At 38.8% G+C, this 15,089-nt stretch overlaps 1 protein-coding gene across 39 annotated transcripts in view; it reads right to left on the reverse strand.

Moving 5' to 3' along the window:
* The window catches only part of BBX (BBX high mobility group box domain containing), a 285,777-nt gene that overhangs the window by 27,032 nt on the left and 243,656 nt on the right, over positions 1–15,089 (reverse strand). For all 39 annotated transcript variants that reach the window (XM_081572319.1, XM_081572313.1, XM_081572309.1 and 36 more), the window contains 2 exons: positions 3,148–4,156; positions 1,974–2,112 (listed from right to left, as the gene is read on the reverse strand). In XM_081572319.1, the coding sequence (XP_081428445.1) occupies positions 1,974–2,112; positions 3,148–4,156 (1,148 nt within the window). The remainder of the gene's footprint in view (positions 1–1,973; positions 2,113–3,147; positions 4,157–15,089) is intronic.

Consider the following 15,089-nt stretch of genomic DNA (forward strand, 5'->3'; position numbering starts at 1 on the left):
CTCCCTTAGTAAAATTGTCTTTTCTCATTTCAGTTAATAAATTATAGCAATGGGAAATCAGATACTATCTGATACTAATCAGCTGCTGTCAGAAAGCTATCTATAAGATGTGAATTTTTTAGATACTCTGGATAACCAAAAGAGAAATATGAAAATGCAAGCTGTAACTCCTTAGGTCCCTTGGGACTTTCCCCCCTCTTTGGTCACCTAGAATAATTACTTGTTTTTCTTAAAGAAGTCTACAAAAGTAGAACTGCCAATACAGAGTGAATTTTCCTTGGCTACAGGTAACTAAACAGCACATTTTCCATGATAAAAAGGTTTAAAATACTCATTTAGAAATCTCAGAGAAGATTGACAGATGTGGCATTTTTCACTGCTCATGAACTATGTTGGCATGTTCCAAATAAAGCAAGCCCAGATAATCTTATTCTGACAGGCCAATATTTAAAGAAGGGAGAGGAGGAAAGACCAGAGTTGTACCACTGATTTAGCCTGTAGAAAATCACACCCCCAGTTAAACACATGTGGCTTCCTAAGAAATGATTAAAACAGAAACACCCCAATCTCTTTCCAGGAACAGATTTCCAGAAGACTGTTTCACTTTTCTTGTTCCTCAGAGACATTCAAGAGTTTCTAACAGAAGCACCAGAGAACTTCCTGCTGGGGAGCCTTCAGGCCTGCTTTATTTATTCCCTTGGGCTTTCACACTGTCTGCAGTAAGACCTATACTTCTCTCAGTGTGTAGACCTACAGGACACTGGTAATTCCAGAAGAGAGAGAGCACTGGCTCTGATGCTCAATTATCACTTTTTACGAATATCCTGCAAATACTTCTGTGCTTGACAATGACAAATGTGAGGATTTTCATGTCACTGTTTAAGCATGTCGGCAAAATAATCTGAACTTTGGACTTTTAAAAATATCAGAACAAAATGTATAGTTAGAAATATATCATCTCAATATAAATAATATCGAGGAATCATCCTCATGAGAAATACTTTCCACCCTCCCACTGTGTAATGAGGGCCTTAAGATTAACCAGACCTTGAAAGCATTGTAATGTCCAGTTGACAAAGTACATTATCCCACAAAAAGAAATGCAAATATTTATGGATAAAACAAATATAATACTCCTAATGCATAAAATTTGCATACCTTTAACATACTTATGAAAAAATATGGAAAATATATTAAAATGTACTTCTTTCTATTCAGTGTATTCTTTCCAAATTCGGCTAATGAGAAAGCTAAAGGACAGTACAACTGAATATACAGATGCTTTCTTTTTTCACCAATGTAAAGTATTGAATTGCCTATCAAAATGCTTTATGTTAAGCTTGGCATTAGGAGTCTGTCTTCTATAATAAAAAATAAAATAATTGTTCATTATTTTACCTCAATGTATGCTCCTTCTTGATACTGCATTTTAATACATAATTAATTGCTGAATATTCTCTGTATTGAGAGAATATGCAATCTAATATTTTTACCTTAGAGCATTACAACATCGTTTTAACAAAACAAGATTAGAGGTAGGAACATTATTTTATAAATGTGTGCATAGCCTTTACAAATACTATATGAAGTATATAGAGTATATAAAATTAGCAAAGTATAACCGTGTGATATTCATCATAAACTTCAGATTAGAACCACACCTTGGTGATATGAAAGGATTTACAATGTCACACCACTAATACAAGGTGGACCTCAATTGAAACTCAGGCCTAAGTCTACAATCTACACATTTTGTACCATACTTAAAACATGAAAGACACTATTACTCACACACCATGCTAACAGCAGGAACCACATAATGATCTGTATTTCTTCATGAGTTTACTAAGACCACAGTAAGCGCTGACTGAATACTCAAAGAATAAGCTGTTAGTGATTGTTTACCTTGAAAACATAATACCACTGCATGTGTGGTCTGTGCTGCATGGCTGACTGTGCCCACAGGCACTTACCCAAGGACAGAGTCTTCCTTTGGCTTTGTCTTCTTGAACTTCTTGCTTCCACTGGTCCCACTCTGGCTAAATGTCCAGCTTTCTTCATTCCAACACCCTTCATGATCAGACGAGTTTCCTTTTCCTGAGCTTCGTTTCCCTAAGGAAATTCAAAAGAGTGTCCTTGGCATATTGGGGTGGAAAGGAAATCATCTTTATTGCTTCACAAGTGACCTCTTGACCCCTTAGGTACTATTTGCATGATGCTATTTGTTAACTATTTCAGAGAACTCAGGACTCAGATGCTATTTCAGAGAACTCAGGATCACCTTCAATAATAGAATGTGTAAAAAAGTAACTTACAGACTGAGATCCACAGTCTCATAACTCAACAGGTGCTACTTGACTCATGAGAAAGACTAACTACTATTCACTTTTCCATTACAGAATCAGCCTGAGGTGTGGGAGCCCTTTACTGCTGCACATTATTAATTCTAATTTCCCCAACACTTAGTGGAATGACCTCCCTGGAGCAATATGTACTCTTAAGGATCTCTATTCAGGATTTGTGAGACTTATTTTCACACACATCTATGGTTGGAATTTAGTTTGGCAAGCGGTAGTCCCCCAGTCAGATACTATATTTTAAAATAGATAAATGTATATGAAACACTCTGTGGAATAAAGGTATACACATTAACTAGTTTCTGGAACTGTTATGTTTTAAAGAGCTAGTCACTTCAATTACAGTTCTGATTATCTAGCGGGGAGGGCTAGATACATTTTTTGTTTCTAGAGTCTACATGTCAAGATTCTGTCAAACATACCTGCGTGATTTTGAAAATTATTTCCATCAGTTAAAAACCAGACTAAGAGCTCTACACATGCAATACTGATCCTTCAAAACAAAAAGTCAGCCAATACCAGTAAAAAGGAAAAAGATTGGAATAACTTAGAACACTTATATTCTGAGAATTACGTCTAAAACGAATAGAAACATTCCTCTATGGTGCTAAAACATACGGTAAAATGACAAATGTATATAATCTATAAACCACAAAGACTCATACAAATCTAAGATACTATTTTGATACTAAAATGTTCTTTACTGTAGTCTTAATTGCTTTTCAATATCTCTAAAGGACAAATTCTGCTAGGTTTCCATGTTCTTTTCAGATTTTGAGAAGCCGCTTACCTCTGTCAACATTAGCTCGCAGAGAGGTGAGCATGCCCTCAGACACCAGGGTTTTATAAAGAGCACCTTTGCAAGACCTCTCCGATTTCCGGGAGCCACAAGTCTCTATCTTTCTGTGACAGTCACTGTCCTCAGGCTTGGCCTGTCCCGACAGGGTGGGTGGTAGCGCATCCTCCGTGGGGGTCAATGGCTCTGCTTTTATACCCTCTGGCACCTCACCAGAAATGTTCTTGCTGGCAGAAATGCTGATAAAATCTGGAGGTCTTGACTCTTTGGTGGGGTCTGAGGATTTCTCCTTCGACATTTTCTTCTCTCTAGATTTCACTTTTTTCTTTGGTGGCTTGGCATCCAAAATACTCCCCTTTCCGCTGGAGGATGGGCGGACCTTCTTGCGAGGGGTATCTCCAAGCTTCTCGATGCCCCAGTCCCCCTTGGCCACAGCCTCAATGGTGTACATGACACTCTCGATATCTGACTCCGAGGACTGCCTCTTCTTGCAGGCCTTCTTGGGTGTGGATTTATCATTTCCGTGTCGATCCATTTTGTTTTTCTTCTTCTTCTTTTTTAGCTTCTCTGGTTTGCTTAGTGCTGTGGGATCCTCGATGATCATGATTCCATGAGGATGGCATATGTGGTCCTTTCTACTGGGAACATCGCTTATTATTATCTTGCTACTGGCAGAGTAGGAAAAATCAGGGAAGTGACCACATTTTTGATCTTCCTCTAATTCTTCCTTTTTAATTTCTTTGGGAGCTTCCATTTTTATACCTATTATATCATCCATTCGCAGCTCCTCAAAATTTCTTATTTCCTTAGAATCTCTTACATTTTCCTTAGCTGATTTTTCAAATTCTGCTTCTTTCTGTAACCTGGCTTCATCCGTTTTCTCCATTTTTGTGTCTCTTTCTTCCTTTCCCTTCTCCAATTCTTTAATTCTTCCACCATCTAATTCTTTCGCTCTTATTAGCTTTGATTCTTCCATTTTCACCCCCTCTGATGCCAGGCACATCTAAACAGTTAAACACAATGAGAACAAAACACATTATTCTATACCTGAAATTACCTTAAACTTTTAAATTGCATCCTTTTAAAAAAATAATCAAAACAAACTTCAAACTTTACAATAACAAGTCCACTACTACAAATATAACTTATTCAAATTAATAAAAGTTTTATAATTATTCATTCAGCTCTGGAGGAACATACACTCCAATTGTCATTTTCCAGTTTCTGATGAAGCTTTTCATATGAAAATGAGATTTGGTAAAAGGAGGGGGGAAGCTAGAGTTGTAAGACCTGAGCTTGAGTCCCAATTTTGCTCCCTGCTAACTCTGTACCTAGAATGAGTCATTTCAGCCCTCAGTCCTCTGCTGCCTTTGTGAGATAAAAATGATAATGATAGCTATTTCAGAGGATCCTGTGAGGTGTAAGTGAGATGATGCGTGCATGGCAGTGCTTAGTAAATCACCCCCAAACTCTATTCAGATGTTTACCTTTTCTTTTTTCCTTGGGGAAATATGAGGGAAATAGCAACAATTTCTACCTAATCACTTGAAATTAGAAATTATAAGACGAAAGCTCTGAAAAATAAGTAGTGGGTTGCTTTCTTTAAAAAACTTGTTAGCAAACTTGATCTGATTTGAACTTACATGGCTGTAAATTCTGACCAGAACTATAATGAAAATGCTTTGCATTGTTAATTTATCTCAGCATGACTATACATGTTTTGGCTATCAAATCTCCATGAATTTGAATATATACTGGAGGAATGAATGGCATACTGTAAGATACATATACTACATCACTTTCCCTAAAATTTGAAAAATTTTGAGTATCAAAACAGATCTGGCAGCAATCAGGTTAGTTTTTAAACTCCCCAAATTTCACATAAAGGGCATTAAAGGAGAATGTTGCCATCTTCCTCTCCAGCAGCTCTAGGTACTTTGAAACTGCAATCTGAAGCTATTTTCTAAAAAAGGAAATTATAATGCATTGTAAAATTCATCTTCAATACCTAGGTTTTCACTCAGAAACACTCCCTGTAAGATGCCCAGGTACCAGGCCTAGTGGAGGACACTGAAGGTATAAGGATCAATAATGCCCATCCCATGCTGTCCGGACAGCCTCCACCCCAGCCCCCAGCACCTCTGAGGAATTCATCACAGTGACAAGGCTGATGAGACCAACAGCAGCACAAGGATTCTTAGCCATTACTCATCTTATCTACTTTGCACTGACTGTCAATTTAGAGGAAAAAGACTATTAGGGCATGCTGAGCCCCCCACATCAAGTACATGAGTAGGAAACTGAACTGTTTTAAAAGAAAAATCACCATTTTATGGAATGGAAAGTTGCCAGAGATTGTTAACAGCTACAAAGATTTCATTTTTTAAAGTATCCATTTTAAAATGGATAATACATTGAATTAAACATCAGATACTATTTCACCTCATTTTTTCCCTTAGTAACTTCAGGGCATCTCAAATTCTTCCGTAAGAATTATAGTATGATTAATAAATCTGGGAAGAAACTGGTGAAAAGGCTGGGGGAAGGCAGACAGTGCGAGGTTTCTTTAAAGAAATGAAGGTGAAGAGAGTACTCAGTCCTTTAGGATCATTCACAGGAAAGATCTGAAATACTACAAATTCACAACAGAGCTGTCTTTTTCAGGAAATCAGTTAACTTTTAGGCCTCAGCAAACAGTTATGAAGACTGAGACATTCCCTTTATTAAACCCAACCAGAAAAAAAATCAAAGCAAAACGTTAAATTAATTCTGAAATACTGATACATTTCATCTTCCCTGTGTGCTTTACTCTCAGGGGAGATCTGCTGTTTTTGTCTCAATTTTGAAATAATTTTTATTTTCCTTTCTCAAATATACTAGTCCTTCATGAATCTAACTGTCCCGTATGGGGAGAGACACTATGCTAGTTGTGGCAAGAAAGCTAGAAAGGCATCATCGGGGTAAAATTTATAGTTTTCAAGCACTATCACTCTGGTGGCCTTTAATAAGTCATTTCAGGGACCTTTGCCACACAGGCCTTGATTTTCACAGTGGTGAACCAATGGTTTGCATTTGCACAGGTTCATCTTAGCAAACCCAATAACACTTTGCAAACTCTATTCTCAGCTTCAATGTATTTCAGAATGATGCTCCTCATCACCCCTGATAGGATTCTATAGCTAGGAATGAAATGGAACAAATGCAGACATTCGCTCTGGGGACACATTCCAGGAAATAGCATAATATTTCTTAGGAAGGTAATTACACTGAGCATAGTCAAGCTTTACTTCCTTGTTTCAGGCTCCTAAAAGTTTTTTCATAAATAGAGCATGCTAATTCTAAATTAGAAGAAAAACAATTATATGGCTGGAAGTTAAATTATAACAATAAAACAAATAACTACAAATCACAAATCTCACTAACCAAAACCCGAAACACACAGAAATCAGACTCTCAGAGTTGAGTGTTGCTCTAGACTTATCTAATTATCTAATGTTATCTAATTTAACATTCTTCCTAGTATAGAAATTCATTTTACTAAAATACTTGAGAATGAGTTAACCATCTTTTGGCACAAAGACAGTGACCACATTAGAGGGCAATAAGGGCAATTCTGTTTGAAATTTTTAAATATTGAGCAAAAGTCTAAGGTAACTCTATTAGTCCTGGTTGTTCCCTGAAGCCACTTAAATCAATTCACTCCTTCTCTCGTGTGACAGACTTTCAAATCCTAGAAGACAGCCTTTATGCTCCCATGAGTCTCTCCCCCTGGCAAACTGCTCATAATATGTAAAGGCTTCCTGGCCTTTTAAAAGTTGGGTCCCTTTTAGCTAGATGCAGTATGGTCATCATGAAGTGAGAATGGACTTTATTGAAATAAACTGGGTTCCTGTGCGAGCATCATACTTGTCCAAGGCCACACAGTGAGCTACGGAGCTTATACTTAAATCCATATGAGGATATAAAGGCTGAGAAATGGTAACAGTACATCCTCCAGTGAGTTGTTGTGAGGCAAAAGTAAATGAATGTGTGCAAATAAAACTCACAAATAATGTTAAGTCTGGAAAACACTCACCTTTCTTAGATTAAGTTCCTAGCTATCCTGTAATACTCCAGGTGAAAAGTGAAACTATTTGTCAGTTGGTATCAACCCTAATCTTCTAATGGGAACCAAACTTGCCCCACTGTTGTTTTTTTTTTTTTTTTTAAACAGGTCAAACTTCTGGCTTGTATTAGGTTTGTAGTCAATAAAAATCCTAGATTACCCACATACTATGCTGGGGAGCTTGGTCTCTGCCATTCAATATGTTTATATTTTTTGTACCTAGATGCAAGATTTTTCACTTTTCCTTACAAAGTACATCCTTTCAAAATCTGAATTAAATTAACTTCCAGTTTGGTCTTATACACATATTTGATAAAGTTGCTTTTTGTGTTTTGGTCCAAATCCTTGGTAATAATGTTGAGTAGGACATGGCCAAAGACACAGCTTTCTGAAAAACCTTTAGAGCCCTTTCATCAGGTTGATTTTGAACATTAATAGACTTTAGCAACCTAAGAATGTTTAATAATGCACTCTAAATTCCTCCCATTCTGTTTACAAGGACATCGTAAGATGACCTGTCAGAAATTTTGCTGAAATCTGGACACAGTATGCCAACAGCATTCTTTCAGCCTATTTTTAAGCTGAGGAAATAGAAAATGAGGGTGGCTTGTGTAGCAGTCAGGGACTAAGTACACAAACAGAAACAATGGAAGGCATATCTAGCTGAGGGAATTTATGGCTTGGAATGAATTGATTACACAGGTTATGAAGAACTGGAATACCCAAACAGGAGGTGGTGAGGTAACCCAGGGATTAGCAACTGCAGAAAGCCACGGCAGGACAAATGGGGGAAGGAGTCCTATGAAGCCCAGGAGCTAGGTCCTTGGTGGAAGATGGACCCACGGTGGGCCAAGCTCCTGGGAGCTGGATACATGAAAGAGACGTTGCCTTTGCTTACCCCTATCCCTTCTCACCCCTTCCCTGCACAATCCCAGATTCTTTCTTCCTCCCAACCCACAATTTTTCTGCCAGGGTCTCCCACTGGCTGAATCCACGTGGAAATCAGGGGACACGGGGACCCAGGAAAGGCAGTCTGCATCCACTTGGGATATAAGCCAGCATACAGGGCACAGAGATCCTGGGGACATACATTAGACGGTAACTTGGGGTGGGGGCGGCGCGGGGAGACTTCCAATAATTCCCAGTTTTCATCTTCTTTTTTATGAGTTCAAACATGATTAGAAGTAATTTTCAAAAGTTTCTAGGAAATAGCATCTGTATTTTCACATGACATCAACAGAGCCCGGGAAGAGCTATGGATTTAGTACCTCTTAGAAGATGTAGAAGAGTTGGACATGCCTTAGCGACTCAACAACAAACAAAAGACCAAAGAAGATGCCATCACTCCTAGATGTGAGCAAATTTTGTTACTGAGAGGCAGTTTCAAAAGGCAGGGATTCTAGAGCCAGATTGTCCATGACCAAGGACTGGCTCTGCCACCAATTAGTTCCTTTTTTTAAAACCTTCCTGTGCCTCAATTTCCCAATCTCTAGAATGTGGATATTAATACAGTGCTTGCCTTAGGAATACTGAGGGGTTCAGCGAATTGCACATGTATAGTACTTAAGTTGGTGTTCAGCACTGAGCAAGAATAATGCACTGTGACAGCCACCCCTTTGGGGGCTAATGCCATCTAGGATAAATGCTGGCTATTATTAGTAGTAATATTCGTACTGGTATCATTAATAGCACATCATGGCCCTGGCAGACCAATTGCTCCAATTTTTCATTCTAGGGTTGAACGACTCTATACCATGGGGAAAACCATATACAACAACATTAGATTCAGGAAGATCTTAGATCAATTATCTTTCAAGAAGCATCTCTTACTAAAGATATAATCAAGCTCAGTTCCCCTTCTGGTACAAGCATCATTTAGTGATATCTACTTTTGGGTGTATATGTAACACTTCAGTGGGACTCAGGAAAGCGCAAACCGACGACATTATATACACATATGCATGGATGCGCACATAGTGGACACAGAAGAACATAAATCAGTGTGAACTCAAGTGAATAAAACTGCACAGGATTAATGTCTGTTATTAATTAGCTCATCTGCCCTTAGTAGAGGGTTAGTTGTTAATCAGGACTTGAAACAGAAAATGCCTTAGTAAATGACAATTTATTCTTCTATTATTATTTTAAATAGAACAATAACCTTCTTTAAAAGTGAGAATGGAAAATCATCTGCAGGACACCTGCTGGATGGCACTCCCACAGCTGTACTCAAACAAGTTAAAATGTTAATGTTTTAAATCAAATGCTGGGCATAAATATTTGATATCTACTGTCTATTCCCTCAGGTATTATTCTATTTTTAATAACTGTAACTCGGAGTGGGGGGCACAAACTATATCCTGTTCACCCTTGTATTCTCCTCCAAGAATATCCTAGTAGCTTTCAAAATGAAGGCATTCAAAAGATAATTGTGTTGGATTGAATGGTTCATTAGCTCCGAGGTAAATGATGAATCTAAAATGTATTCTGATTAATAACAGGAAAGAGTTACGAGTCTATAAAAAAACAATGCTAATTATGACCATGCTGTGGCTTGGCCCAGACCACGATCACGCTGTCCTTAGTTATGGTTCCCAGGAGCACCCGTGAAAATCATTCACCAATATTTTAATTTTACCTCTGACAACTGAAAACACACTGAGATTTATTACTGTTTCATGTAGTCAGAGTGGCCTGATAGTGATGTGTTAGAAGAAATGTAACTCACTCCCCCCAACAAACAAAAATCATCATGCTGAAACCCAGATCCTTTGAATGTACATGCTGGACAGACACATAAAGAACTATCCTCCTCAAAATGATCGCAGAGAAAAAAATAATGATATTGAAATCTTTATAAAGATAAAATGGAGGGATTTTTTTGTATTCCTGAGTTCAGAGAAGCTGTCATTTTTGGTTCAGGTAAGACCACACCTTACGCTCGGGGTTTGTTACTGGGAAGTTGCTTTAAAGACATAATAAATCTGTGCTACAACAAACTTTTATCTCCTCAAATCAAAGATGTTTCAAAATGTATTCCTTTCAACAAATGTTAAGATAGATTCATTTATTATTGTGTCCTGCTTTAAAAGACTGAGTGAAATAACCAGTGAAAAATAATTAATCATGTGCACTAGATAAGAAGTAATACATAGAAGAAGATGCCCTGAATTAGTACAAAGAAATGGGTACGTAGTTCCAAAATATCCCATATTATTTCAGTCTTAATTATATTTTGTCTTTCATTGTCTGTTATCAAGGAGCCAGCTCAATTAAAAATAAGGCAGTGTGAAAACAGACCCACTGACACTAATCAAGAAGTGTCAGTTTCAAAATTTCTGCTTTTTAGTGCAAAACAAATGTTTTGCAGCCAAGGTATGTTTACAGTGATTTTGTACTGGCTTATTATTTGCCAAAACAGTGTAGACATAACCCCAGGATGACATTCAGCAGTGTTCTTCCAAGATGTGCATCTCTCCCATAATTACATAGAACCAGGATGCTTTTCCCATAAAAATATACCGGCTGATGGTTTCACAGAATAAAGAATAGCATCACTGCTAAGAAAATCCAGTTTTCTTTATTATAAAAGATAACTGGTCACACAACAGTGGTCTAAGTGTCTCTCAACACTAAAACCTGTGCATCTTAAATAGCTTACTATTTGCTTTGCTATAACAACTGGGCCAGGTGGAATGGTGGTTTAAAAGTTTATTTGCTATTTCTTCAGGAACTATATCATTTTTAAAGACATTAGACGGGGTCGGGATGGCCTTTGTTTCAAGAGGCCACCTATTGAAGTCTCCTTCAATGGTGTTAAAGAAAGTCATTAGGTGTGTTACTATATTTCAGTCCCTACAAAAGTAGATTGGTATAATTAGAAATAAAATGAAAAGTTTTAGCATAAGGGTTTTCTAAAAATGACTTGTAACTCTGCACAAAAAGGAAAGAAATGCACCACTTTCAAATAAAAGGTCCCTTCAAATACACAGTAATTATATATAGACTTCTGTTTTGTGATAAGGGTGTAGGTGAAGCCGGGAACTACATGTTGAGGTTCTGGGCTTCAGGGGGCTACAGTAGGATGAAGGGAGAATGAGGGCACAACAGAACCCAGAAACAGAGTCATACCCTGATTAAATACCAACTATGATTGCTGGTAGTGGGGCTGGAATGCTAATAGGAGGGATGAGACTTCCTACTTTTATCAATATATTATATAATTTCTGTAATTTTAACATAATTCAGCTTTTCTTAAAGTGAGCCATCATTTTCCTTAAGATTTAATTTTTATAGTTACTGGAACAAATTCATTGTTACCCATCATCCATTTGATTTTCATTACATGTGGTTTTTTCAAATTAGAATGTAAGAAAAACTAGGGTGTTGAGGCCTCTGAAAACATCTTTTTTTAATAAGTAGGGTTAATGAAAACTTTTCCAACTCCCTGGGACACACCACACCCAAAATCTTGCTTATTACATCTATGAAGAGTGTATCTGGAGAGGTCCAGCATTCTCTTTCTTCAGCTGCACTGTAACAGACGATTTGCTTCACAAATTGTGATAGAGAAGAAAAGTACAACACAGATGAATCCAGCAATCCTGCGGTGACTGATTTTCACCTTTCCTCCTGTGCTCAGAGGAACATGGGTTTCTGCTTTCCAAACCCGACTGTTTACCTAGCTGGCCATCCCCTCATGTGGACTCTGAGTCCTGGGTGTCCCCAGTTATCTCTTCTCCCTCAGCATGCTTTTCTACTTTGGGGGCCCCCCCTCTAGGTTAACAAACGTCCAGCTTTCTCGAAGTCAGGCTCCAAGGTCAATCAGGGCAAACTTCTGGAAGCCCTTCTCCTACACACTCAAGTTCAGGGCTGGAGTGGCTGCTGACTCCCTTCCTTTCCCTCTGACATAGACTCAGTCGTCAAATCCAACTGGATCCCCTGCAGCTTGCCACCCCCACAGCCAGCAAGCGAGTCTCTTGAAGGGCTGCTCTCACCACTGCACTCCCCTGCTCCAAATCTTCAATCGCCCTTCATTATTTTCAAGTACAAGTGTCTCTGCTTCACACTAAACACCCTCCCAATTCTGACTTGCAGCGACACTCCACCTTCACCTTCCATAAATCTCCTAGCACAGCCCGGCACTCGTGCTCGGCTGATTTACTTGTTGTCATCTACCTATTTCATGTCTGCCTGCCTTTATCTCTTTGCTCTATCTCCCCCATCTCTCCGTTTAATTATGCATAAATCACCATCTCCAGTGTGTATGGCTGGTTAGGTAGAAAAGGCGGGGGGAATGGACAAGTGCAAATGGATACTGGCAATGACTGCTGGACTCAGAGTCTGGACTCAGTAAGGAAAGGAGAGGATAGTGACATTTGTACCATAAACACCTCTCTAAGGGGGCAGCCACTTATCAGCTCTGACCACCTGTTCTCATGCAGAGGCTGGTCCAGTGTCTCCAGGCCCTCAATGTTTTCAAGAGAAGTCAAAAGTATGCATTTACTTGAAATCTTTAATTTTAAAGTATTAGCCACTAATTCAAATGTAAGATATAACACAAGTCAACAAATTGTGGGCCAAACAGAGCATCTCTTAAAGCTGAGTGTGGCCCAAAGGCTGCTAGTTTCAACCTCTGTTCCCCAAGAACTCTTTCAAAGAACCATCTATCTTCATGCTTCCTCATCGGTGCTGAGTCCCCCGAGCACTCCAGCTGAATTCACTGCTCCGTTTACTGATTTTACACATTCACTTTGGGTATCACTCAAATTGAGCTTCCTCATCTCATTGCATGATTTCTTGTGAAACCATTTGCACCATTAATCTATTTCTTATCCCTTAACTTTTTATATTTTATCTCCTTACAACTGGAGAACAGGCTCCTAGAGGGCAGGAGGTGTACACTATCATTTCCTATGGTCCTCACAGTATCTCCCAAAGTATATTCACAAACAGGCACTTATTTAAGGGTGTAAGATGTATCTTGGCAGTTGCAAAAGTAGAATCACTTTTAAAAAGGAAATATCAGCTCCATTTCTTTGACAGCAGTCCTGAACAATCTGTCATCTTATTCAGCCATACACATATGTGTAGGAGTAAGCTGTCTTCCATAGAGCCTTCTATAACGTGCAAACTCCTATAACAACTAACTTGCACAGTCTTTTATATTTATCTAAAACAAGGTGACAGAATAGCATAGTGCTGAAGATCCCAGGCTGTGGAGAGACTGCCTAGATTTCTAGCGATGCTCTAATACTTCCTGACCATGTGACCTTAGGTGAATCACAAAACTTCTCTGTCCTTATTTTCTTTAAAACTGTGTAAAAGAGGAATGATAATAATACTGACCTCAAAAGACAGGTGTGAGAATTCAAAGACTACATATCAAGTACATAAAAAAGTTCCTAACACACTGTAGATAACAGACATTGGTCATTATTATCTTATGATAGATAATAAAAATTACTTACAGATAAAAAAAATTAGAAGTAAAACAAATAGTAATACTTTTAGGCTTATGCTCCAGCCCCTTAATGCATTCCAAACACCAAAACTGAATCTGGAGTTAAGGTCTTCCAATACCACTGATGTCAAAAGAAAGCTCATAGGTTATCTCATTGTACATCCATATGCAGGTAGTGTCAGCTGCCTCACTGTCAACAGCATGGAATAAGCTCTCAGAAACAACTGTTTGCTAGAATAGATGAACAAACTGCTCCACTTGCTGTACTGAGCAATTTTAGTAACAGATATCTTTAAGTGTAGCATTTTCTTTGCGAAACTGTACAGATAAAGACGTCTCTGTGAGTCCTCCAACTAGAGCAACTATTATACACAACGATCTCCAGGAGGATGCTCTGCTGTTCTTTATGTGACCTGACCTAATTAATTTCAAAAGGAAATGAAACACAATACATTATAGTACCTGCACCAATTAACTGATTAACTGAACAGTATGAACCTCATGGAGGTTCAAACATAAAAGACTGTTATTTTTCACAATTCCCTGACCTCAGCAGCACAGTGCCAAATCTCCCTTCCTAGCTGGAGCAGATTCCTGAAAAATAACTGGAATAGATTCCAGTATTTTCAGGTCTCTCTCAGCTACTAAAAATCCACCCAATTTAAAATGCCAATCAAATGCCTAAAGCAGAGCCTTCTGCTGGAGGGATCTCCCGGCTTGGGTGCTGGGAAATGGGGAGGGGTCCTCACAATGCCCAAACTGCGAGTGCAGGCCAATCTAAGTTTCTCTGTCTGCTGCCAGCCTCTTCCAGTTTTCTTTTTGCCGGTTAAAGTGCGTGTAAGCACAGCAACAAATATATGCCTACCATATTTCTTGCTTTTCTCCAAGAGAAGAGTTTTCTTGTAAGAAACAATCTGTCTTTGGGAGGGCTCCTCAACCAACCCCCCATGCCCAGCTGCAGGAATGAAGCTGGGAAGGGTGAGTGGTTAGATCTTGGGTTGGTTCCTGTCCCTTCCTTCACAAGATGTAAAGCCACTGGTTGAAAGGACAGAAGAAGAAATGGTGGAGGTAAGAACAACTACCCCTGGTTATGTTTTTGTTCCTACTAACTCCATGTAAGACTGAATGACCTTGGTAGGGATGTCAAGGACAAAGATGATATACAAAATATTTAACAGGCAAGAGTGCTAAGCAACCAGAAGGGATGTGGTGTCAGGGCCAGAACAGGGTGCTGCAGGCCCCCTGCTGTACCCTCTAGTTGCTAGGAGGACAGGCGAGACCAGTTGGGCTGGCAGAGTCACTGCAAAGGTCCTCGAGGGTAGGGTCCCAGTCTTTTCACCAACAATAGGAGATGCTTTGGTATTTTAG

The sequence above is a fragment of the Giraffa tippelskirchi genome, chromosome 2 (genome assembly GCF_054371585.1).
Source record: "Giraffa tippelskirchi isolate mGirTip1 chromosome 2, T2T-mGirTip1v1.2.pri, whole genome shotgun sequence".
Lineage (NCBI taxonomy): Eukaryota > Metazoa > Chordata > Mammalia > Artiodactyla > Giraffidae > Giraffa > Giraffa tippelskirchi.